This window comes from Myotis brandtii, unplaced genomic scaffold (assembly GCF_000412655.1).
Source record: "Myotis brandtii unplaced genomic scaffold, ASM41265v1 scaffold128, whole genome shotgun sequence".
NCBI classification, from domain to species: Eukaryota; Metazoa; Chordata; class Mammalia; order Chiroptera; family Vespertilionidae; genus Myotis; species Myotis brandtii.
In genome coordinates, this window is record NW_005354508.1 from 109,570 (window position 1) to 134,118 (window position 24,549).

The 24,549-nt window shown below is 37.4% G+C and overlaps 1 protein-coding gene across 5 annotated transcripts in view; it reads right to left on the reverse strand.

The window, feature by feature from the left end:
- Positions 1–24,549, reverse strand: part of ALCAM (activated leukocyte cell adhesion molecule) — a 231,728-nt gene that overhangs the window by 37,108 nt on the left and 170,071 nt on the right. For all 5 annotated transcript variants that reach the window (XM_014534290.1, XM_005859618.2, XM_014534289.1 and 2 more), the window contains exons 2-8: positions 23,885–23,985; positions 19,945–20,164; positions 12,843–12,907; positions 11,562–11,649; positions 10,922–11,104; positions 5,124–5,251; positions 3,527–3,659 (exon numbers count right to left, since the gene is read on the reverse strand). In XM_014534290.1, coding sequence (XP_014389776.1) covers positions 3,527–3,659; positions 5,124–5,251; positions 10,922–11,104; positions 11,562–11,649; positions 12,843–12,907; positions 19,945–20,164; positions 23,885–23,985 — 918 coding nt within the window. The remainder of the gene's footprint in view (positions 1–3,526; positions 3,660–5,123; positions 5,252–10,921; positions 11,105–11,561; positions 11,650–12,842; positions 12,908–19,944; positions 20,165–23,884; positions 23,986–24,549) is intronic.

Sequence of the window (24,549 nt, forward strand, 5' to 3'; positions counted from 1 at the left end):
AACTTTGAGACCAGGTTAGACAAGTGAATGATCCATCTAATTGATTATGCATTTATTTGCAGTTAACATGATTGATGTTTTCACTGCACATATGTATACCCCAGGGGTCTACCACTTTAAGAAAAAAAATTCTTAAATCACTTCTGGAAGAACATAAAGAATGATGATGACTAGGTAAATATTATAAAAACAATAGGCAAAGCATAACATGGGAAAATCAAGTATATGTAGCCAGCAGATAAGTTAAAAAGTCATGAGGGAGTCTACATAGTTTCTTCAGAGAGAATTGACTATGGTAGTTGAGTATTTTTTTTAAAAAAGGGTTCAATTTTTCATGCAGTTGACATTTTAAATCAGATCTATTGTAAGGTACACTGTTAGCAGATATCATCTTTTTAAAATTGAGTATATATATCTAAGGAGGTATAATCTTTTAGAGAAGTAATTTCTATAAAAATTTTACTGTCATAGTATAATCTGTATGAGGAAAATCTAGTACAATATGATAAACATTTCTTGTACAGCTACTATGCTCCAAGCACTGATTGGAGATACAGAGATGAATCACTTGAGCTTGTAATGTACCATTTTTGAGGTAGAGGTAATTGTACTCAACTATGCAACTATAATCCACAGCAGTATGAAATCAGCACCTGGTGGCAAACATGCTAGAAATTAGGGGCTCAATAAATACTTGTTGAAAAAAACTAAAGGAAGGGCTACAAACAGTGGTATAAGTAAAGATGAGAGTATAGAGACAAGAGCCAAACTGGATTTCAAAGCAGTAATAAAGGTTTTGTATAGGGGGCAGTATGATTGTGGCCCCAGTGGTTGAGAAGGACTTTGATAAGTGGAGATATAGAAAAAACTTCTGCCACATAAACAGTCAAAGAGGTGAGAGAAATTTCACAATGGCGAATAATCTGGTATGAATGGTTATAACATATGGCAGATAAATTAATTGAGGCCAGGATGTAAAATACTGTGCTTGCCAATTTCAGAGTTATAACTGCACTCTGTATCAGTGGGAATTTGCTAACAAACCCTGTGCTTCTCCTTGGTTTTACATGTTATCATTGCGATTCGTTGGTTGTTTGAACATCAGTTTTAAATTCTTGTTTCTCCTGCTAGGCTATAAGCACCACGAGGGTAGGGACAACAATTTGAGTTGTCCCTGTGTTTCCAGTGTCTGCCACATGGTAGGCTCTCAAAACTATTTGTTGAAGTATGCTTTCTCAGTTTCTCTTTAATATTAAAATATGCATGTTCGCATAGAAAAGTGGAGTTTTTTGATGAATTATATTTAAATAAAAATTCTATTTAGGGTGAGTTAGAAGTTTTCCTTTCCTAGAGCGTTAACTTGCCAGTGATAAAAGATTTTAAAGCACGATGGCGGGCTTTGGAGGTTCTGATGAAGAATCTCTATGTGCAGGAATTGGCAGAAAAATAGCAGACATTTCATCAGCAACTATGGGTCTGTGGGTGGAAGCCCTGCTGAGAGGTCTGTTTTGCAAACATGTGCAAGTATGGGCTGGAGATTCTCCAGCCACACACACTCCCTTCAGCCGCCAATGAAAAGAAAACAAATCTCGTTTTTGGAAAACAAACAAGCTATCCAGATAAATGGGCAAACGAAGGGGTTTTTATGTTTTCATTTCATGTAACTTAAAGAAAAATCTTGATGTGCTTGCAATACTTATGTTCAGCTTTTAAGGAGCCATCTAGGACTTAAAATCTAATATTAAGAGTCTACCTGCCAAGAATAAAAATCATTTAAATCCAGTAAAATGCACTGAACTCCAATTAAACTATTACATGCTTTTACATTTTTTTCCTCATCCCAGTATCCTGGAGGGACTATGTAGCTGTATCCAAGTGCTTTGCTTTATTAGTCTGTTATCTATTTCTCCCTGCTTGATCTACAAGTGATACAAATAAGAGCCCTCTCGTTTTAGGGTTCCTAGTAGCTAAGTAGCTAACATCTCTTCAATATAAATGTACCACTTCTTAGCACTGGACTATTAGTTATTGACCCAGTTATATCAGATAGTTATTCCATAGGCAATTCTATATGTTGGTTATAATCTCTTAATTCACTTTTTTTTTTTTTCATAGAACAGGCTGGATAAATAATGGCCCCAGGACTGATTAGTTCTCAGAGAAAAGTAGTGCTGTTGCTATCCTGAGAGGTCACTGCATTTTGTCTAAACAGTCCCTGGTGGCAGACATACTCAGATCTGTACAACATGAATATGGAGCAAAAAACAGAGAAGTGGACTGGCTGTGAGTATTTCTTAACAGTGCACCATTTTTACAGGCCTTCCCAGGATGCCCTTCCAACATCACACACTCCAGAGTAACCATCTGGTTACTCCGTTCCCTAAAGTACCTCCCTGTATCTCCCTCAAAGTTTTAGCTTCTGTCCTACCTGTTTCCCAAGCATTATGGGTCAAGTGAAATATTTAGAATCATTTCCTCAGAACCATTTCTAAATTCTCTTTCAGTTTAAAACAAGGAAACCCCTCATACTCAATGGGATGGCAGTGGATCATGTCTAGAGGAAACCTATTTATATGATGGTGCTGTTGGGTGCAAAATATATGTTAGGATGTTTATCAAGTGAAATATTTAGAATCATTTCCTCAGGACCATTTCTAAATTCTCTTTCAATTTTAAAACAAGGAAACCCCTCATACTCAATGAGATGGCAGTGGATCATGTCTAAAGGAAACCTATTTATATAATGGTGCTGTTGGGTGCAAAATATATGTTAGGATGTTTGGTCTGTACTTACAAGCAAGACAGACATTTGCCCAAAGCACTCTGTGAAGTCTAGTGTCACCAGAGAACAGTTCAAATTCATTCCCAATTTCCACGCTGCATCAAGCACATCAGTAATATAGACTTCCAGGAGTTACAATATAACAAACACAAGTACAGTGTCTGTTTTCTATGTGTATCTTTTGCTATTACACTGGAGTAAATATAACTTTTGAAGTACATGGGGAGATCAAAAGGTGAAAAGTTAACAAAAAAAGGTACTTCAGGGTGATTTTGAAGAGGCTCTAGTTCTAAAAAGTTTCATCTTTCTCCAAAGAAGACAATAAATGGCTTTTAGTAGTCTCTACTCCCTCTTCCAAAGGTTGAGTCTACATTAACTTTTATTTTTAACATTAACTCTGTGCTGCTTGGGATTGGGTATTAATATTATCTATGCTATTTTCAAAGTGATACTTAATCTATACTTTTATGTGCCAAGTGCAAACTTTGTAAATTTCAGGAATATCTAAATGTTTTATTTAAAAGATAGAGTTATTTCTTTAATATCCATGTATATGTTTTGTTGATACCTCAAACTGAAGGCATTTATAAAAAAGATGGAGGTTTATCACCATCAAAGTTGCAGCTATTCGATCCATGCAAGGTTTCAATATTGCAGTGCAAATCTGGAGTGAGGTGGAGCTGGTTTCTATGACCTTCAGTAAGTCACATGAAACCACATTATATGAAGAATAAGGTGACTTACAGTGCACGGTGATGGTTGTTGATGCAATCATGCTCTTTTTGTCTGTCAGGGAGCATCTGTAGTCTCCTGTTGCATTGCGCCTCACATCTGTCAGTGTGTAAGTATTTGAGCTTCTTATTCCTTCGGGCTGTCCCTTTTGATAGAGGCAAAATGTCAGGTTATTGCACTTGGTAGCTACAATAAGAACAGTGGTATTTCTTGATGAAAATGACATTTTCTCAAATAAAAAAAAAGGTTATATAGTTCTTTGATTGGACAAATAAGAGTAGAGTTTGTATTATCTGATTCCTGGAAAAATAATTGATATTGAGGAGCTAATTTACATTGTATTGATGACATCTGTCTTATTGATAGCATGAATTACATTTTATTTTTTTAATTTCTAATATTTTATTTTTATATTTATGCCTTGCCTAATCTGATAGAAATATTCAAGGTGACTTAAAATAAAACATGCTATTTATCCAAATAAAAAAAGAGAAAAGGAATGGTAGGAAATAAGGAAGGAAGGAAGGAAGTAGGAGGCAAGGAAGGAAGGAGAAAGTAGGAGAAATAATAAATAAAAGGAGAAAAAAACAATAACAGACTAAATATTAAAATATAGATGAACTGGGAATATATGTTGAAAAAATATAAGTACCAGATATTATTGCTAAAACTAAGACAACATTTGGCTTTGTGATCCCCGATAGCCAAGGTGGAAACATAACTAGTTTCAAAACAGCATTTGCACATGAGACAAAAACAGTATGTCAATTTATTAGAAGAAACAAAGTTGTGTGTCAACATTGAAGTCTAAAGGAAATTACTTATACTAGTCTTCTGAGTAATGTTGCTTGGGATTAAGATGACAGTCTTCAGCACTACTGAGTAATGCAGCAGATGACATTTGTAAACATACCCCTGCAGTAAACGCATAATAGTTGTACAAGGCTTCTCTCAATGGCAGGTTATGTCAAAGAAAAACTCAGAAAGAGCTGTCGGAGAGCAAACAGTTGTCCTCACATGAGCTGTCTCCTAGTCTGGCTCCCTATCACTGTGACATCTAGAACACATCCTAGAAGAATTATCCAAGTGATCCTCTATACATATCATTTCTTTCATCTATGATACTGATAAAGGTCAAGGAACTGGTGCTTCGAAACCATCTACCATGGCAAGATATAGCCCCAGCTTTAGTCTGACAAGCTAACTATAATCTGCAACAGGACTGTTCCTACTTCAGAGGTCCCCAGGTGTGTTCAGGAAGGTGCTATGGATGGATTTAAAATCTGTATCAGAGCATTTGCTGCCATCACTCTTCATTTCAGTTACCTGCATCTAAAGATTTTTATAGTTTACTTGGCTAATGAATGTTGAGGTTTTATAATTATGGTTTTCTGTGATTGGCATTTTTCCTCAAAATCTCTTGACATTGAAAAAAAAAAGGCAACACCATTGGAAGATGCTGAAAAATGGTATCCCTTGTCCCCAAGAAAAACAGCCTTTCTCACTTAAGCTACTCATCATGTACATTCAATCCATAATGTCAGCCAGCTGCCAAACAACAGGACAAATGATAGAGTTCTAGCTCAAGTAATAATTCTTAAGCACTTACTGGTAAGTAAAAGAAAAACTCCTCAGGGGGAGGGTTGCCATTGCCTAGGCATTTCAGAGTAATGTTGTCCCCTTCTTTGATGGCACTTCTTGGTGGCAGCACTTGGAGTGTCACTTGCTCTGTAGGATCTGTAGGAGTCACAGATACGAGTTAACCATTTTTGTCAAGTACCAAATTACTCTGTACATACAATGTAAATGACTAAATTATACGCAATTTTCTCAAGAAGCTAGTCATGGTAATTACTTAAATGTATCTTTTTATAGAAGGATTGAAGTTAATAGCTACTTGCTACACCAAGCACTAATCTTGGTTAGAACAAACTGCAAAGAAACCTTGTTATAAAAAAAAAATCAATCAAACACTAATTCTTGTTAGAACAAACTGCAAAGAAACCTTGTTATAAAAAAAAAATCAATTTCTTCTTAGCAAAATTTCTTCAACTGAGGTAGGAATGACCATAATTATTTTATGGGTACCAGACCAGTAGGAACAATTGCACTATGTGATTTCATTATAGGGACATTTAACTATATTATATGAATCTTAACAGTTTGGAAAGACTGGATCAGCTAGCAAAGTAGCTAAAGCTATTAGGCACTCCTACATTCACATTACATAATAATACTTTATATTAAATAAAAAGACACATGAGCTAAATAATGCCAGCCAGCAATATTTTGGGGATTCAGGAGAGTAGATCCGCTTTCAAAAAGATGAATGCCATGAACTGAGGGTGATGCTAAACACAATCAACAAGACCATAAGTATATTGTAATTCTGTTCCGTTCAGTGGAGCCAAGATGCAACTTTCATTCCATTTTGATCAATTTTAGGGAGAAAACAGGGCCAAAGGGTATTCTTTAGTGGGGCTACTGCTCAACATTAGAATGCTAAAGAAATTAAAGCCTGGAGCCAGTGAACCATATCTAGCAAATCTCTATATATAAAAGCCTAAGCAACCAAATGATCAAAGGATTGAATGACTGGTCAACCAGTTGCTATAAGATGCACTGACCACCAGGGGGCAAATGCTCAATGCAGGAAATACACAGGGATGGGCAAAAGTAGGTTTATAGTTGTTCATATGTAAAATACAATAATTAACTAATAATACAAGAATGAACTCTGTTCAGTGTGCTCCCACAGCCAACCTCCCCCAGCCAGCCAACCTCCAACGGTCCCTCTCCCCGGCCGGTGGCCTGGATGATCTCGATCAGAGCCACTGGCCAACCTTCCGTGGCCCCTGCCCCAACCAGCCAAAACCTCCCTTGGCCCTGATCGGCCCCAATAGCCGGCAAGGCCAAGGGACCCCACCCATGCATGAATTCATGCACCGGGCCTCTAGTCTATACTAATAAAAGGGTATTATGCTAATTAGACTGGATAGACTGGACGTCTTCCAGATGTCCTTCCGGACAAAGCCACAGTGGCTGCGAGGGCCGAGGAGGGCCAGCAGCCATGGCAGCTGGCAGTGGCAACAGTAGCAGGGTGGTGGGGATGGTGCCTTCCCCTGATCGGCCCAGTTGCCCCCCGCAGAGGGTGGCCAGACTGCAGCTTAGGCCTGCTCCCTGGAGGGATCTGGCCTAAGCCATCAGTAGGACATCCCCTGAGGGCTCCTAGACTATGAGAGAGGGCAGGCCAAGCTGAGAGATGCCGCCTCAGTGCATGAATTTTCATGCACCAGGCCTCTAGTATGAAATAAAAGGAAGTGGTGCTGGTAGTTATAAATCACGCACTTTCTAACTTAGCCACCTGTTATATAGCTTGATAATACAATAAACAATGAATTTAAAAACCATTTAATGCAAAGGTTTATTTTACAGAACCTTTCCAGAGGCTTAATACCATTGAGGTATGCGCCTATATTTCCAAACTGGTAGCACTAAAAATGATCTATGAAGACTTATTTTGCTATTAGCTAAAACAAGTAAGTGGTAGATTTTGGTGCTTTCTTCTATCTCTTGCAGTCACTTATTTATATTTCTAAGATTAAAGTACAGGAAAAACTTAGGAGGATTGTTTTAAATTGCTTCGCTGCCATTTCTTCATGCTTGGGCATCTCTGAGTATTTGCCCAGAATGTTCGGAAGCTGAACAATGATTGGTTTAATATATTTCTTTTTTGTTTTTCTCAATTTGTCTGAGGTAGAATCCTGACCAGCAGTTCCTGGTAAAGTTGGAAAGTAAATTAAGTTTGATTTTGTTCGCATACTCTGACCTTCCATTCCTAGGCCTTCCTCACTCTTTTAGGTGCCCCGCTCCGACTAGCTTTGGCCCATTTCTTGCCATTGTGGCACATCTCCAATCAAGGCTGACACAATCCATCTGATTTCCTGCTCCATTTCAAAATTCCCCTTCTCTGTGTCCCCTTTTCAATAGGCTCTGCTCTGCATTAGAGGGTTGAAGGACCGAGTTCAGAAGGTTAATGTAACATTTTACTTTTCACATTTTACTTTTCTTGATATCCACTAACATGCCTCAAGCAAAACTAATGATCTCTTGCATTCCCTTTGCCCTGATTTTGAATTTTACTCTGTCATTCTGCCAGTTACTCCGGCTTTCTCCTTTGTCTTCTCTTATCCACTCAATCACCCAGTCTTAATGATTAATACTTAATATATTTGGCACGTGAGTCTCTCCTTCTATCCCTATTAACACTTCCCTAGTCCAGGCTCTAATTAATCTACAGGGGAAACACTGCCATCAAACTTAATTCAGTCCCTCACCTTCTCTTTTCTCCTCCTTCATATACAGGGATGGGCACAAGTAGGTTTACAATTTACAAATAACAGAGTTTATTCTTGTATTATTAGTTAATTATTGTATTTTACATATAAACAACTATAAACCTACTTTTGCCCATCCCTGTGTATTTCCTCTAAATCAGTTTTTAAGCTGTGCTTTGACTATTACAATGATATTCAAAACCCTCATGCATTCCCAATATGTATGACTGAAATAAATAGTTCCTAACCTGGTATCTATTTTTCATCTCACTACTCTATACATGCCCCTACATTTTAACCAAAAGAGACTACTCAAATTTTCTTTCTCCCATCTCTTAATTTATCCTCTGTCCAGTCATTTATTCATTTGTTAGCTAATATTTTGTGCTACTAAGTACTAGAGTTATAAATGTGAAAGCAGCATAGTACTCACCTTCAACGAACTTTCAAATTACGATCACACCACACTTAAGACTATAATGTAAAAACTGCATAGATGTAAGCGAAGCAACCACTGGTAGCTTATAGATGCATGAGAGTGGGAAGCTTCTAGTAGGAATTGACTCTGGACCTGGGTTTTGAAGACTAAGTAGGTGTTTGCTAGATAACAATGGTGAGGTGGTTACAGTATATGGCTAGGCATGTAAGTGGTATTTTAGAGGAAGAATCTGGAAAACAGAACAAACTGTGGTAGGTACAGTGAAGTAATGAAGGTTGAGACAGAGCAAGACCATGTGCATGGGAGACTTAAGGCACATTGAAATTGCTCAGGAGTGTGAAGATCAGTCTCAGAGATCTAAGGTGTCATTGAAGAATTTTAATCGCAGCAGTGGCATAATCACCTGTGTTTTAGAAAGATATTTCTGACAGCATCTTGGAGGGCAGTTTGGAGTGAATAAACAAGAGGAATACTATTTAGAAAAGTGTCACCCAAAATATAGATGACGAAGAATGGTGGCATAATCTTGGGTGGGGCAAGAAGGCAGAAATCATATAAACACAACAATTAAGAAACTAGATTCTATAAAGATTCTTAACTGACTGAATAAGATAAGGAAGGAATGGACTTGGACAACTTTTTCAAGATGAATTTATCAAATTTCTTTTTCTTGAGTGTATGCTATGTCCTTTTGATTCAGCTGCCCCCTTCTCTTCTCTGACGTCATCCTGGAGCAGGGCTTCTCAAAGTGTGGTCTTTGATTAGCAGCAGCATTAGCATCACCAGGGCATTTGTTATAAATGCAAAGCGCTGGCTCCTCCCAGCACCAGTGGATGAGAAACTAGAGCAGGGTCCAGCAATCTGTGTTCTGACAAGTTCTCTAGTCTAGGTGATGCTGGTGCATATTCAAGTTTGATGATCACTATCCTTGAGCACCTGAGCTCTTAGGACTGTTCACCAAGTCCCTGTGGCACCTGGACCGCTTGCAATCTGGCACTGACAGTTTCCCTAGTGGAGTAGCAAATTCCTTAAATATCAAAACTATATCACAAACATGTTTGTGTCTTCACCATGAAGCCCAGCACTGCATACCTTGTGCCTTCTCAAAAGCCATACTGAATGCACCCAGCACAGCCAGTCACAGTAAAATAATTGCCTTCAATAAGATCAAGAACCTCTCTGCCTATCAAACTCCCCATGCCTGACACGCACATACACTTGTTCTTTCTTAAGCCAGTTTCCCATTCTTTATTACTCATCTTGATGCTCTTTCCTCTCTTGTATTCCTGCACTTATACCAAGATAGTTTATTTCCAATTGAATATTTGAACAGACAGAAATAATAGCTTGTTTTTAGATAAGCTGCACATGATGAAATCCTCTCAATCATTCCCTTTGAGTCAAGTTGAAATGTGCATATTTGCAAAGTGAAAGGCAAAAATGACCCTTTATTATTAGGACAAGTGGAATTTCAGTTTTGTTCTTAATAAGGTTCCACACTTTATGGAACCAAAATAGAAATGTAGGTGGGTAAAAACTCTGAGGCTCAGGTGGACTTTATGTCCTTTTTCCACCAGAGCAGATGTAGAAGTGTTAGGTTATTCTCCAACACATGGCAGCATTACAAGAAGTTTTGATGCATTTAAAAAATAAACTTCTTTCTTGCCTTTTGCTAAAAAGATATCACTATATATATCTTTATGTAGTAACAATGATAATTTTGTAATAATGAAAATAGTACTTAATAAAGAGCATTTAATGTGCCATACAGTATGCCATTTTAGATTTGTGATTTCACTTAATCTCCATAATGACACTGTTAAATTAAGTATTATATTTTTCCCATTTTGAGATAAGAAGAGTGAACCCTAGAGTATTTAAGCTACTCTTCTAGAAACACAGAGTAATAACAGAGCCGAGACAGGATCACCAGCACGTTTGCTCTTCATCATTAGATTATCTTGGCATCTGTTTTACAGGAAAGAGCACGGCATTAGAGAAAAGGATTCTAACCCAGCCTCTAATTTAGGACAAGTTTCAGGGCCTCACTTTACTGCTAAGTAAAATAACTGAGTTAGACCAGATAATTAAGAAGTTTCCTTTGTAGTCTATTATTACAGGTTTCAAATCTGTGAAATAAAGTTAACCAAAACATCTTGGAATACAACATCCTATTTAACTTAAGCAACTGATTTCACTAATAAAATAAATCTCATAATTGAAATGGAAAGCCCTTATCTAGAAGATCCATCAGCCATAAGCCTCTATTCATCTGTCATTCATTCAGGAAACCATCAGAGGGCATTTTGAACTCCTAGAAAGTTCAGGGCTATGTGTCAGGGCTCAGAACCATCAGAGGGATAAGACTAAGTTAGAGATCTTGTATTTAAGGAACTTTAGCATCTAGCAGAATACAGAAAAAACACTAAAAAATAACCAATTAGGGAGTGAAAGATATCACAAGACACGTAAGCCTTTATTCTATAGGTCTTTCAACGAGGAAGAGATTATTAGTGTGCTATGGGGTTGGAAGTAGAATCCCAAAATCATTAGCGACTTAAAAGGCTGATAAGCATTTTGAATTTTTTTCCTAATGAATTAAATTGCATAATGATATGTTGAGTTACTTACAGTAGATATCAAAGACTGCTTGTTCAGAATAAACTGTTTTCTGGCCTGATGGTCCATAATATGTCACAGAGCAGGTGAATGGCATTTGTATGTCAGCCTTGGTTGTCTTGTACTCCAGGGATGAAGTCATGGTGTAGAGTTGAGTTACCGGGTCCATTTCTTTTTTAAAAACTATGTCCACCACTGAAGAAAATACAGAACACTAATGACAGGATCTTCATTAAAAAAAAAATCACAATTCTCAATTAAATGCCACAAACACCTTTAAGAAGTGGTTTTGTCCTTCTCATGTATTCAACAGGAGGGGAAAGTGACATGTAGTGAAGTAGGATGTCTTTTCAAAACCATGAACCAGAGACAGAGACAGAAATAGAATCCCGGAATCTGATTTTCCACTCACTCTAATTAACCTCTAAAACATGCCACACACAGAATCGTTTTCTCTGCTCTAGATTCTCCTGCACAAGGGCTAAAATGTGTTTTAAAAATCACTTAGTGATTTAATGGGTACCTAAAGTAACAAAGCACATAGTCACAGATCAAAAGAGGGCAACACATTCAGGTGCAGGACAGTTCAAGGCATCCCCAGATGAGAGAAGTCAAAGCAGGTCGTCTGAACTGTTGCCCACGTAGTACCCACCTCCTTCAAGGGGTTGCAGCACTCTTCCACTCCTGTACCACGTGATGTTGCCCTCTGGATAACTGTCTTTTGAAATGCAGTCACCCAACTGCAAAATAAAAGAGGAAATGTCACTACTTTGGTTTCCTCAGTGGTTGTCAATTTGGAAGCTCAGAATCGTCAGGGGATTTTACTAGTAGAGTCATCCCAAAGTTTTCCTGACCCACTCATTGTCCAAGCACTGACTAAGGGCTGAATGAACGCTCTCTTATATAAAAATAATTATGGTCTTGCCCATTTTAAATTATGCCACAGATGCTGCAACTATTAATAAAACCCACATTCATGTAAAAAACATTATCAATTTTATTTTGTGCATGATTCCTTTTTAACTAAATTCCTTTTTAACATGATTCCTTATGAACTAAATAACATAATTACATTAACACTGGCGATTGCCATGGTTCAGACATCTGCATATGCAGAAATCACTAACAGTGTTACAGTACCTCTTCGGCTTCATACTACATCCATTCCATACTACAGTACATACACCCACCGCTTTTCTTCAAATGTGTTTTAACTTTAACATTTATTGTTTGTAAACTAATATTATGCAGGAAAAGTTAATATGATTAAAAGAATTCCAGACTTGTTTTTATTCCACCATAAAGTAAAATTAGCTACTGAAATGGGATTATTAGTCAATTGATGTGCCCAAATATGGAACTCCAGATTTGTCCCTCTTCCATTACAGCCTCCCTCACACCTCTGCTAATGTGATGTTTCAAATCTGACTTTTACTTCAACTTTCCAGTAGTTTAATTTGTCAATAGAATAAAGTCCAAATTCCCTATGTAACACATAAGGCCTATCATAAACCAGCCTCTTCTTACCTCTCCAGATTTACCTCTTACTTCACTCTCTCACCTACTGTCTTAGCACCCAAAAGTTCAGCAATGGAAATAACTATGTTTTCCAAAAAATGTCATTCTCTTTCACATCATATTACTTCAAATTGCTGGCCTGGGAAAAATCTACTCCGCTTTCATGACTCCATTAAATGTTCAGTTCATTCAAACAAGAAAGATATGCTTCTCTCTACTCTCGTTTCCCTCTTCTCCTTCAGAAATGGCATCGCCTTCCTCTGTGTCCCCACTCTGCCTTCTGCAGACTTTCTGACTGGCACCTGTCACACTGTCAGCTACACAATCACTATCTTATTTGTCTTGGCATCTGAGGCCCAGAGAAGGCATTTAATACTAGGCTAAGGAAAGCAACTAATCAAAAACAAGTTCTTACCTTTTTTAGCTGCTCTGTTTCAAGAAATGGTGCTTTGCTAACAATTTCAGGTTTAGATGGTTGCTCTAAAATTAAGTAGAGAAAGGTTTTAAGTACATGTGGAAGTATAAAAATATGTGTTTTGGCTTATAAAAATAATTCATTTACTCAAACTAGAAAAATCAAGCAACAACATATACTAGTAGGTTTCCTATATAAAATGTCATTATGAAACCAAGTTAGTCCACCCCTTTAAATATTTGCTTTATTATGTTAAATATTATTTAAAATGTTTGCAACTCCTTTGAATAAAATATCAATAATGTTTTCTGGACACGTTATAAAGAATAAATATGGACATGATTACCATGCCCACTTATCAATAGCTTCCAACTCCTTAGGTGGAGGACCTGAATACACATGAATCAGAATCACAGGAGTACTTGTTTACAATGCAGATTTCTGAGTTCTACCAGGCCAATAGAACCAGGGGGGTGGGGGGGGGGGGGGCAAGAATCCCATATATTTACATTTTTAACAAGTTCCATAGGGAATAGAGGACACAATAAAGTTTCAGAATCATTGCTCTAAAATAATGAGAAATACAAAGTTAATTAAGGGACATAGAGGCCCAACTTTCCAGTATATCTCAAACCTTATCAAGTCATATTACAAAACTATAAATGTGGTGACATTTTTCAAATTTGTAAACTGAGATAATGGACAGAAGCATTTTAAATACAGGAAATTCTGTAAGCACAAATTCTGATAGAGGCATCAAGAAGAATTGGTTAAAAATTTCATTTCAGCAACAAGGTAGTATTTAAGCTTATTTTATTCTTTGCCACTAGTTTTCTAGCATTGATGAAATTTTTAATTAGCTCTAACAAGTAGCCTACAGAAAATGGAGATTGCCTCATTGGCATTGATTTTTTGTGAATTGCATGGTGCAAAATTATTCTATTCTCATATAAACAGACATATAAAAACAACCAGCTAGTCTTTCTTTTATAGTCTTATTATTCATCAACTCCAATACCAAACTAAACTGGCTTTTTATAATTATTACTCAATCTGGAATTCAGTTATCAGGCATGCTACCTACCCTGACCATTCCAGGAGAAAAGATGAAAACAAAAAAGTCGTTGGGGCAGCAAAGTGAATATCACCAGGACTATAAACAAGAAATGTAAACTTCTTCAGATTAATATTGAGAGTTAATTTCCCCTTTGCAAATATGTTTTATATTATAAATTAGAATAATGAATAATAATAAATCTGCTTATGTGTGGAACTCATGCACTTTAATTATAGAGGGCCTATTTACTATTAACTCTAGAAATATTATACAATGTTCACAAGTGATTATCTATTTTCTAAATACATATATTAGAAACAAAACATTAAAAAGATAGAAACATATAAAAAAGAAACATAGAAGAACAGAAAGGCATGACAGAGGCAACTACATTGATACAAAAGGAAGTGACACTTAATTCCCTGATTATTAAAGATGTGATCAGTCCTGGCTGGTGTTGCTCAGCTGTTAGAGCACCAGCCTTTCTCACTGAAGGGTCTCAGGTTTGATTCCTGGTCAAGGGCACCTACATGGGTTTCAGGTTTGTTCAGTCCCAGGCCCTGGTTGGGGTGTATGCAGAAGGCAACCAATAGATGTGTTTCTCTCACATCCATACCTCTCTCTCTCTCTCCCACCCAATAAGCTCTGGTGAGGATGAACAAAGAAAAAAACAACAAAAAAAAATGACCAAGAAAACTTATTAAAAACTGATAAAAACTCAATATAAACAGCAACATCTGGGAAGCCTTCCATATATCATTAAGCCTTGATGTGATCACTATTTTAACATAGTATCATTGTGTTCATAATTACAACTCTGAGTTATTGCTAATCATTAAATCTATTGAGAATTGATGTTTTAATGCAAATATAATACATTTGAAAGATGTCTGCAACCAAAATATTCAAACATAATGAAAATCTTGGGGTTTAAATAAGTAAACAAAAATTCTTTGGGAACTAAAATCGGTAATTTAGTAAAAACTCTCTGAGAGCTGAAGGGAAATAAGATACTAAATTTATTTATGTGGTCAATCAAGTCAAAATTAACAAGAAAAAATGTGTGTGGTTTTTTGTTTGTTTGTTTGTTTCTTCTTCAGTAGTATCTATGCCTGGAATACATGGAGAGATTTGAAAGATCCTCTGAAAAAACTGAGGCTCTTAATACAAAATGTAGGTAGTCCGTTTGCCTAAGTCGCACTACTTTCTGGTTCACCAAAATCACAGTTGAGAACATACTTCCTCTTATGTGAAATATATTCCTCTCTTTTGCCTGGTGAATCCTGTGATGTTTTATCAATTCACATAAGATCATGAATACTTGGCCATGTGTAAAGGACCAACTTCCATTAATGTCTTCAAAAATTTATTCTTTTTTCAATAAAATGAAACTAGCAAACCCACAGAACCTTGATGAAAGAATGCTTAAACTTTAGTCCTCTTTACACTGTGATTCATCTTCCTATGTGAAAGAGGGAATCACAGTGGGTATTGTGGAAGTAATAATAATACCTATTGCATTTATTTGAGTTATTTTCTCTTTAAGCTTTTGTTTCAAACCCTCTATATTAACTATATATTCTCTATGCAATTTTCTCTTATATTAGCTTGCAACAATCGATGAGTATTAGTTGGAAGACTATAAAAGAGGACACACGTACTATTTTAACAAAATTGCATATTGATTCCAAAGTGTTTAAAAAAACTTTTCATGAATTATGTCTTAATATGATGCAAGGATTCATAGAACTGAACTGAAAAAGTATAGAACTGAAAGAAAAAGTCATGCCCCAAATTTATTTGCATTATTAAAATAACTTTGTCAAGTGTCTTATAGCCAAGTGAGGATGGAATGATGAATGTAAACCTGCTCTATATCATCCACAAGGTAGAGTGTTATTATAAAACCAGACACAGGAGAGCTCAATTTGATGTGGCAGGAGAGCAAGGAAAGGCAGGTGAACTGTGACGTTGGCGCAGAGTGCTTCTCTCAGTACTTTGCTAGCAATCACCCCTCACAAATCCTGATGTACTTTAGGTAAACCATTGTGAGCATGGATTGAGTTTATTTTCCTCATGAGATGGGAAAGGTATTTTTTTTATATTTAAAGAATTAGAATAAAATATACAATTTAGGTCTCATTTGTTAAATAGGTCACTTTCTGCTTCCTTCATTAGAAAAATTATTTGCAGGTTGACTAACTTTCCCCAGGGAGGTAGGAGGAAGCATGCTCAACTCTGATAAAACACTGAGAACAATATCCAAAGCAAGTTCTAAAATAACTCTATAAAACAGAGAGAAGAGCGGGTCAGGTGCACACCAGACTCTATGTCATGGGAGCAAGTCTTTCTTTAACACGACAGACACCAGAATATAAGAGGCTGGACAGATTAGCCTGGATTGGTGGTTTTCAAATGATTTCTTAGAGGTGAAGCTCTTCTGCTTCCCCTCATTTCCCCTCTGAACAAATTATCATGAGAAAACTTTGAAATACTGAGTAGGTGGAATTCTAGCTAATCTAATAGAAGTAGCTCCTCACCTTCTCAACTCTCTAGAATTGTCAAGAGGATCTTAGGAACACAATGGGAAAACTGGATTCTAATCCAAAGAATTTATTTTAGTGATGAGGAGGGATGCTTAGCCCCAGCATATTATGAAGTGACTTTGCCAAGGGTAGAAATTAGCAGCATATTATTTTTTAAAAAATATATATATATATTTTATTTCAGAGAAGAAGGAGAGGAAGAGAGAAATAGAAACATCAATGATGAGAGAGAATCACTAGTCTGCTGTCTCCAGCAAGCCACCCACTGGGGGTCAAGCCTGCAATCCAGGCATGTGCCCTGACTGGGAATCCAACCATGACCTCCTGGTTCATAAGTGGATGCTCAACTACTGAGCCACCCCTGCCCGGCAACAGCACATCTAACACAGCTCAGTCTCCTGATGACCAGTTCCGTGATTTTTCCATGACACCACTGACAGCAGCCATTTGGCAATCTGGGTACCCATTTGACCTCTAAGACCTTTGCACAATGACTGGAGTGAATCTTTGAGAACTTTTAAAGGTCTATTCTTCCTTTTCAATGGTATTAACTTCAAATGGACATTAAATGTAAAAACAGTTTGATTTCAATGCCATTCAACTGCCAAAAAATAAAAAGCTGTATTAGTGGTGACAAAGCACACGATTTATTGTGATCTGGGCTGCTTTATTGAAATGATTTCTTACATTTGAGGTATAGGTGAAAACTAAACAAACAACCCTACATCAGAGGTAACAGAGTCATCAGTCATGGCTCCTAGTTTGAATAAATGCAATTTGACTTTGCCCATGAGACGACACTCTGCAGCAAGCTGATCTGGGATTAGCTCACGTTAACCACTCTCCATTCTGTGGTACACAGTGCATGTTGCTAGGTGATTTGACAGAAGGAAACAGAGGGCTGATTGATGAGCCTAGTAACTCTTAAGTGACTGCAATATATACATGCATAGCATGAAAGCCTCCCTGCCACAGCTGCTGTTTGCTTTATGAAAAGTGACCCAAAGTAAATTCTTTCTTTTAAAAAATGAAGCGAAGCCCCTATATGCTCTTGTACACATTTTCTTTATCATGAGCTGTGCTGTTCATCTGATAAGCCTTGCAGTGTCCCATGGCTTCTAGCATAAGACTCCATTTTCTAGAGCTTGTAACTTGTCTATTTAAATTCTCCCTGGCCCAGGGCCTGAAATGCAAATTCTGTTTCTGAGAATCACTTTGTTTTCAACAACATTCAAAAGAGAAGGGGTTAGGGGTGCTGAGGGTATGCGGGTGTGAGTTTGTTTTCACAATCAGAAATCCTCTGTATTCCAAAATGGTTTGCAAATTTTATCTAATTAGACCAACTGAATTTTTTTCAGCTTGCTGTAGGGCATTTTTTTTAAAAGAGTATAGTCTGAAAATTATCACAAATGTAACAACCTGGACTTTCTCAACTTTCTTGTAAACTATCTTGAGATTAGGTAATTTTAGCCCATTAAAAAAGAAACCCGACAATGACAAATCAAACACACAAACTTTGGAGTGCTGCGACTTAATCTCTGTACCTGCTGGGGTACATTCTTGAATGTGCTTAAATTCATGACATCATGACCTCATTTTAAAAAATGCTCTCTTTAGAGAGTGTCCCTAGCAGTGTACCATCCATCTTCCTAATGGCATCAAAATGAAGTAAAAGAAAGAAAAAAAAGTGAGTGGGCCATTGCCAAATACAGGTTGTAGATTTTTTGGGGTGTTTAACAGAAGGCGGCATGACTGACAAACACTTGACAGTTGGTTTGATTCCTAAAATAATCGAGAAGAGTGGATGGTTTCTGGCAAGTGCCTTCTAAGCTAAAAGGTAACCAACTGAAACCTGTAATATGCTTTTACAAGTTTCTTCTGGAGAACAAAGCACTCTTTGAATCCGTGTCATCAAGTCCATAGGAGCTTTGAAGTCCATATAAATACTTAAGGACAGTCCTCCCTAGTTGCATAGGCTATTACAAGAGAAACAGGAAAAATCCATGCTTATTGCTGCAATACCACGGCCCTCCGGGTTTCTGCCTTCCCTATTTATTTTAATTATTTCTACGTGCTGCCAAGTCATCAGGAAGCAGAGAGAAAAAAACTGAAAAGTGAGACCTTCTTCCCTAATTAAAAAGACTGGCATTCTGAAGCTTTGGAGATGATTTTCTCCCTGTATTTTCTAAAATATTATGATGCAATAGAGGTGGGACATTTTAATTGAATATTAAAAGATAAAATACGTTAATTAGAACTTCTCAAGTCACTCATTTGCATAGCTATTTGCCAAGTCACATTAACTGTTGGGGCAGGGGAGCCTTGCCATAATGACTACGTAGTTACTCCAAGTTTCTTCCACACTCTTCTTTTAACCCTACTCTATGTTTCCCCTTCTTGTTTTCTTACATACACATTCAGGATATGGTAAATTTTGTTATTTTAGGGCAATTTTATACACCTACTGAACACTTTTTTAAAAAAATATATTTTATTGATTTTCCACAGAGAGGAAGAGAGAGAGATAGAGAGTTAGAAACATCGATGAGAGAGAAACATCAATCAGCTGCCTCCTGCACATCTCCCACTGGGGATGTGCCCGCAACCAAGGTACATGCCCTTGACCGGAATCGAACCTGGGACCCCTCAGTCCGCAGGCCAACGCTCTATCCACTGAGCCAAACCGGTTTCGGCTACTGAACACTTTGAAGAAATAAATCAGCAAGCATTAAAGGTTAGGATATGTGTGTGTGTGGGGGGGTGCGTTATACATACACACACACATATATAAAACTTAGATGTCTAAATCATAATATAGTTTGGATTTTGCCTGTATTTTATTGTTTTTATCCATCAAAATTCTGCCTAAAACATATATATGTATGCATGACATGCATGATTATGTGTATGTGTTGTGTAAATATGTAATATCACAGAATATTTATTTGTACGTGTCAGTGTATGTTAAAGATCACGTGAACAGATTCAGAGACAGAGAAGCATTGATCAGACCATCAAGCCTCAGAGGGAAGGTAGGAAAGGGTGGGGTAAGGGGGAGAGATCAACCAAAGGACTTGTATGTATGCATATGAGCCTAACCAATGGACATAGACACCAGGAGGGTGAGGGCATGAGTGTGTGTGTGGGGGGGGGCAATGGGGAGATAAGGACACATATGCAATACCTTAATCAATAAAAAAAGTAAATTAAAAAAAAATCAAGTGCCAATTCTCACATAGTAATACTTCACATCACAGGAAATTTTAGCCGACAAAACAACAGAGGATACTCTTTTAGTCCCTCACTTTAAAATCCTTTTTGATTTTTTTTTTGTTTTGTTTTCCTCACTTACAGAATGCATAAGAATGAAGATTGCTAGAAATCCTCTTACACAGATACCTGCTTGTGGAGACACTGCAGAGAGTTCTCCTCTTTCTCAGGAACATTTTCTAGTACCAGCCATCAATCCCACTTAGCACTTATACTGCCGACTACTTACTGAACACCTTGACTATTGTAGGAGCCTCGAACACATTGTCCTCAGTCACTAGCATGCACACAAATCTCTTTTCATCGCTGATCCTCGCATTACTAATGGACAGAGTGTAGTTTTCGGAGAGGCTCAATCTGTCTTTGTATTCTGGCACATCGTCATACTGCACACTTTTCTTCGTAGAGGATCTGAAGGCAATAAATACTGGGGAGCCATCGGGCTTTTCCTAAAAGTTAAAATAACAATACATTTTAAATACAAGCTTATGCAGATGTTTCAGGATCATATCCAGAACAACAAAATTTCTTTGGCCGTATTCTTCCACTGATATTTACAGTTGTGTCCAAAAAGAATAATTATGGATACAAGACTCACATAAATCTTTGGGTACAGAAAATTAATCTTCATAAGAGAAGCTATAAGTTATTTTACAGGTACCAGCTTAAATATCTGAAGAGGGAAGGGCAAAGCTCTAGGAATCTGAGCTTTCCCTGAATCTGGAGGGCAGAATTAGTGACCATTTTAAAACTAACAAGAGCTGGCCTTGTGTCTCATATAAAGGGAAAAAAATAGATGTAAACAAATATACAAATGTACACAGTGATATTCAGCTAACCATCAGAGCAAGCATACACCTGAGCTGCAAACACGCCTTTAGCAGTCATGGAGGATTCTTTTGCATATTCATGACTTTAATGCATATACGGTACTTTAAATACCCATTCTTTTCATTTCAGCCAAGACTGACACAGCTGACCTTTATACATAGCATAGTTTAATGACTCTTCATGGAGGAACAGTATTTGCCCTTGTGAAACAATCATGTCCATTTAGCAATAGAATCAGATTAATCACTAAAATCCATAGTTTTGCAACCTGAGGCATAAAACTTAGCTCAAAGGGCTTTCATATAAAAGCTTTTTATCAAAATAAAATATAATCTGGGCATACACGGCTATGCCAAAAGCACTAAGACATGTAATTCATTTCTTCGTCTGCTCCCATAAGAATTATCTTACCTATTAAAGGAATTTAATAAAAAATAGGGGGAATCTCTCTTCTACCTACCTCGAGACCTTTGAGAAAATAAAAATGATAAAACATTTTAAAGTGCATAGAGAATTTCAAAGTGTTACATTTTAAAAATTATTAATATTTATTACTGTTCTGGATGCAATGTTTATGTCCTCACCTAATCCATGTCAAAGTCCTAGCCCCCATGTGTTAGTATTGAGAGATGAAGCCCTTGAGAGGTAAATAGGTTTAGATGAGGTCTTGGCAATGGTGCACTCATTTGGGATTAGTGCCTTTATAAGAAGGTTAAGAGACATGGGTGGTGTCTGTCTTTCCATGAGAGCACAGAGGAGAGGTTATATGAGCACATAGCAAACTGTTAGCTGCCTACAAATCAGGAGGACCCCCACCAGGAGTCGAATGTGCCAACTAGCACCTTGATCTTGGACTTCTCAGCCTCCAGAGCTGTGGGACATATCTGTTGTTTAAGTCCATGTCTCTGGTATTTTGTAATAAGGGCCCACACTAATGCAATTACTAATCTAATCTTGGAGTTCCCAAGTTTTAGTTGGTTGAATATATGAATACATCAATATTGTTCTCCTTAAATCTTTTAATTTTGTCACAGGTTTATAATGTAAATCCTTGTCCTAAATCATTACTCATTAAGAGAAATATGTTAGATCACTACCTCAAATTTGTGTATTCATTCACTTATACAATAAATAATAGTTAAGTTTTGAGTACTTAACTGTATACCAGGTGCTTTATTTGAGCTGTCTATGCATTCATTAATTTAATACTCATAACAACCTTGAGAGTTATGACATTAGTGCCAGACTAGACAATGGAGACAGAGGTTGGTTATGTAACTTCTCCAAAGGCCCAGCTAGTGTATCTCAGCAAAGCAAGATTGGAGCGCAGCAATCTGGCTCCAATGTGACTACCTAGCACCACTCTCTACAGCCCTTAGATGCTGCCTCCGTACCAGGCATGGAGGCAGGTACAGGTGAAGAGGTTGTGGGAGTGGGGTGCAAAGGGGAGCACTGGGAGTTAGGATCTCCATTCACTGGGAGGTGACTACACAGGAGGGGAAGAGATGATCCTTCCTTCCTCAATGTTTGCTCCCTTTCATTCTTTCCAAACCTGCCATTTGTCTCTCAGGCTACATTACATTAGAGCTTGTATACTATGCCTGCAAATCAACAGTTTTCAGAGCACATGGTCCATCAGATGCATCTCATCAGTTTATTGTTGAAGCTTTTTACTAAATTAACCATTTGAAAATTGCCATTATTGTTTGTTTCCACTGCCACAGTGCCAGTGAAGCTTAGGTGAAAATTATTCCCTGGGTTATCCTCAGAAAAGTCTGTGATCACAGAAGCTTGCACCATCTGTGTTCTACTAATTTTGGCAGTAAATTTGACTCAACAGGTCATAGTCTTCAGACAGTAGGAATTTTAGGGGTGCAAATAGACTTTGTGGTAGTCTCCAGCCCGTAGGAATTTTAAGGGTGCAAATAGACTTTTTCCTCATAGGCCTTAACTTCATATGTCCACTTTTATAGGAAGTCAGAAATAGTTTAACGTGCGCTGGATCACAGAGGCGGGTGAGCACAGTGAAGTGCTATGTCGCTGCACCGCCTCGCTCTCCTTTCACATGCCCCTCACATACAGTGTGCTTTGAACTTCGCAGTCCCACAGTCATAACAGCTTATATTTTTCATGCAACTATCCATGTGCCAAGCACTGTGATATGAGTTACTTCATGTAACCCTCACAATACTATAGGGAAGATTATTCTTATCAACTCATTTTATCGATGAGAAAATGGGGATTAATTCACTGCCCAGAATCCCACAGTGAGTGTGTGGTAGAACATGCTGGTCTGACTTCAGAACCCATATTTTAAAAGAATGTGCTCCACCCTTTGGTGCAGCCTTACACACACTGATCACATTTCTTAAAGTGTGCTTTGTAGAATGTTTATTTTTACAGATATCTGAGGGGGAAAGTTTGTATGGTTAAATAAATGTAAGAAATCAATCAAACTCAGACAATTCATAATGCACCCTAATATATGAAAAGCTCTGAACTTCAAAATGAACTTCAAAAATTATTTGACTATCAAATCATTTTCCTATTCAAATATATTTTAATATATCAAGAAGCTGGGGCACATTTGCCATTATGTTCAAGGAAACATGTCTATTTTAAGCTTATAAACTACCATGGGTCTCATGTGATCCAGCATTGGGAAATCATGTCTCATAGAACACCTTTTGTTGGTTTTGGTAACTAAGTTGAGACATTTTGTCAGCCAATGTTACCTAACTGCTCTACATCTGCCTACCAGGGTATCTACCCTCCATTTCCAGATCCATCTGTACCTTGATACTTGAGAAAATATGAATTTGCTGTCTGCAAAAAATGGATAAAGTCAACAATGTTAAATGTAAAAGGCACCTACCATACCAACACAGTTCTGAGACTAAATCGCCAGAAATGAGCTTTTAATACTGATGATTAATTTTCAATGAACACTTGGGTATGCTGGCTACGGCAATAGGCACACTAAGCAGAACATGAGCATGTCGCTGCTGTCTGCCACGAGGCTCTGTCCTGTACGCCACCCGCTTTTCTCTGGAACTCTGCCTTTTCTTCTGCCTCTAACACTTAAGGTCAGATTTTTCAGATTAATATGACCTAAGAATTAGGTGTTTATTGGCTTTAGTTTAAAGTAGCATTGGTTATGTAAAACTTAGGAATTAATTCTTTTTATATATTCAACACATGAATTCTACCTTCTTACATTTGTACTGCAGCTGAATATTTCTAATATGTTCATTTGAAATTCACATTTGCTCACAGATGGAATTTTATTTCAAAAACTAGAGGCCAAATTAACCAAACCCAAGGGAGGTCCCACTTACATATTTCCATTTGCCAAACATGAGGTTCTGAGGTACATCAAGTCGGCAAGGCATGATAATGGTATCTCCATATGTTGAACTTACAGTATACAATCCAAGGCCTTAGGAAAAAAAACAGAGAAGATTGTAAGTATTTTCTTGAAGTAACGAAGTACAGTAGTTCCCCTTATCCACTGGGGATACGTTCCAAGACCCTCAATAGATGCCTGAAACCACAGATAGTGCCAAGCCCTAAATAGACTACTTATTTTTCCTACATATAGAGCATGGGGCAAAAGTAGGTTTACAGTTGTGAGGATGCAAAACAGAGTTCATTCTTGTATTATTATTTATTAATTATTGTATATTGTCCCATACAAACAACTATAAACCTATTTTTGCCCCACCCTGTACATACATATAATAAAGTTTAATTTCTAAATTAGGCACAATAAGAGATTAACAGCAATAATCTATATATATAAAACCATAATATGCAAATAGACCGAACAGTGGGACAATTGAACAACCGAACAACAGAACAACCAGTTGCTATGATGTGCGCTGACCACTAGAGGGTGCACGCAGAACATGGTGGGCATTGGCTGCGGCAGGATGGTGGAGCAGGTGAGTGGGGGTGCCAGACCAAGGCAGGGCACTGGTTGCTGTCATCGGGGCGAGTCTCT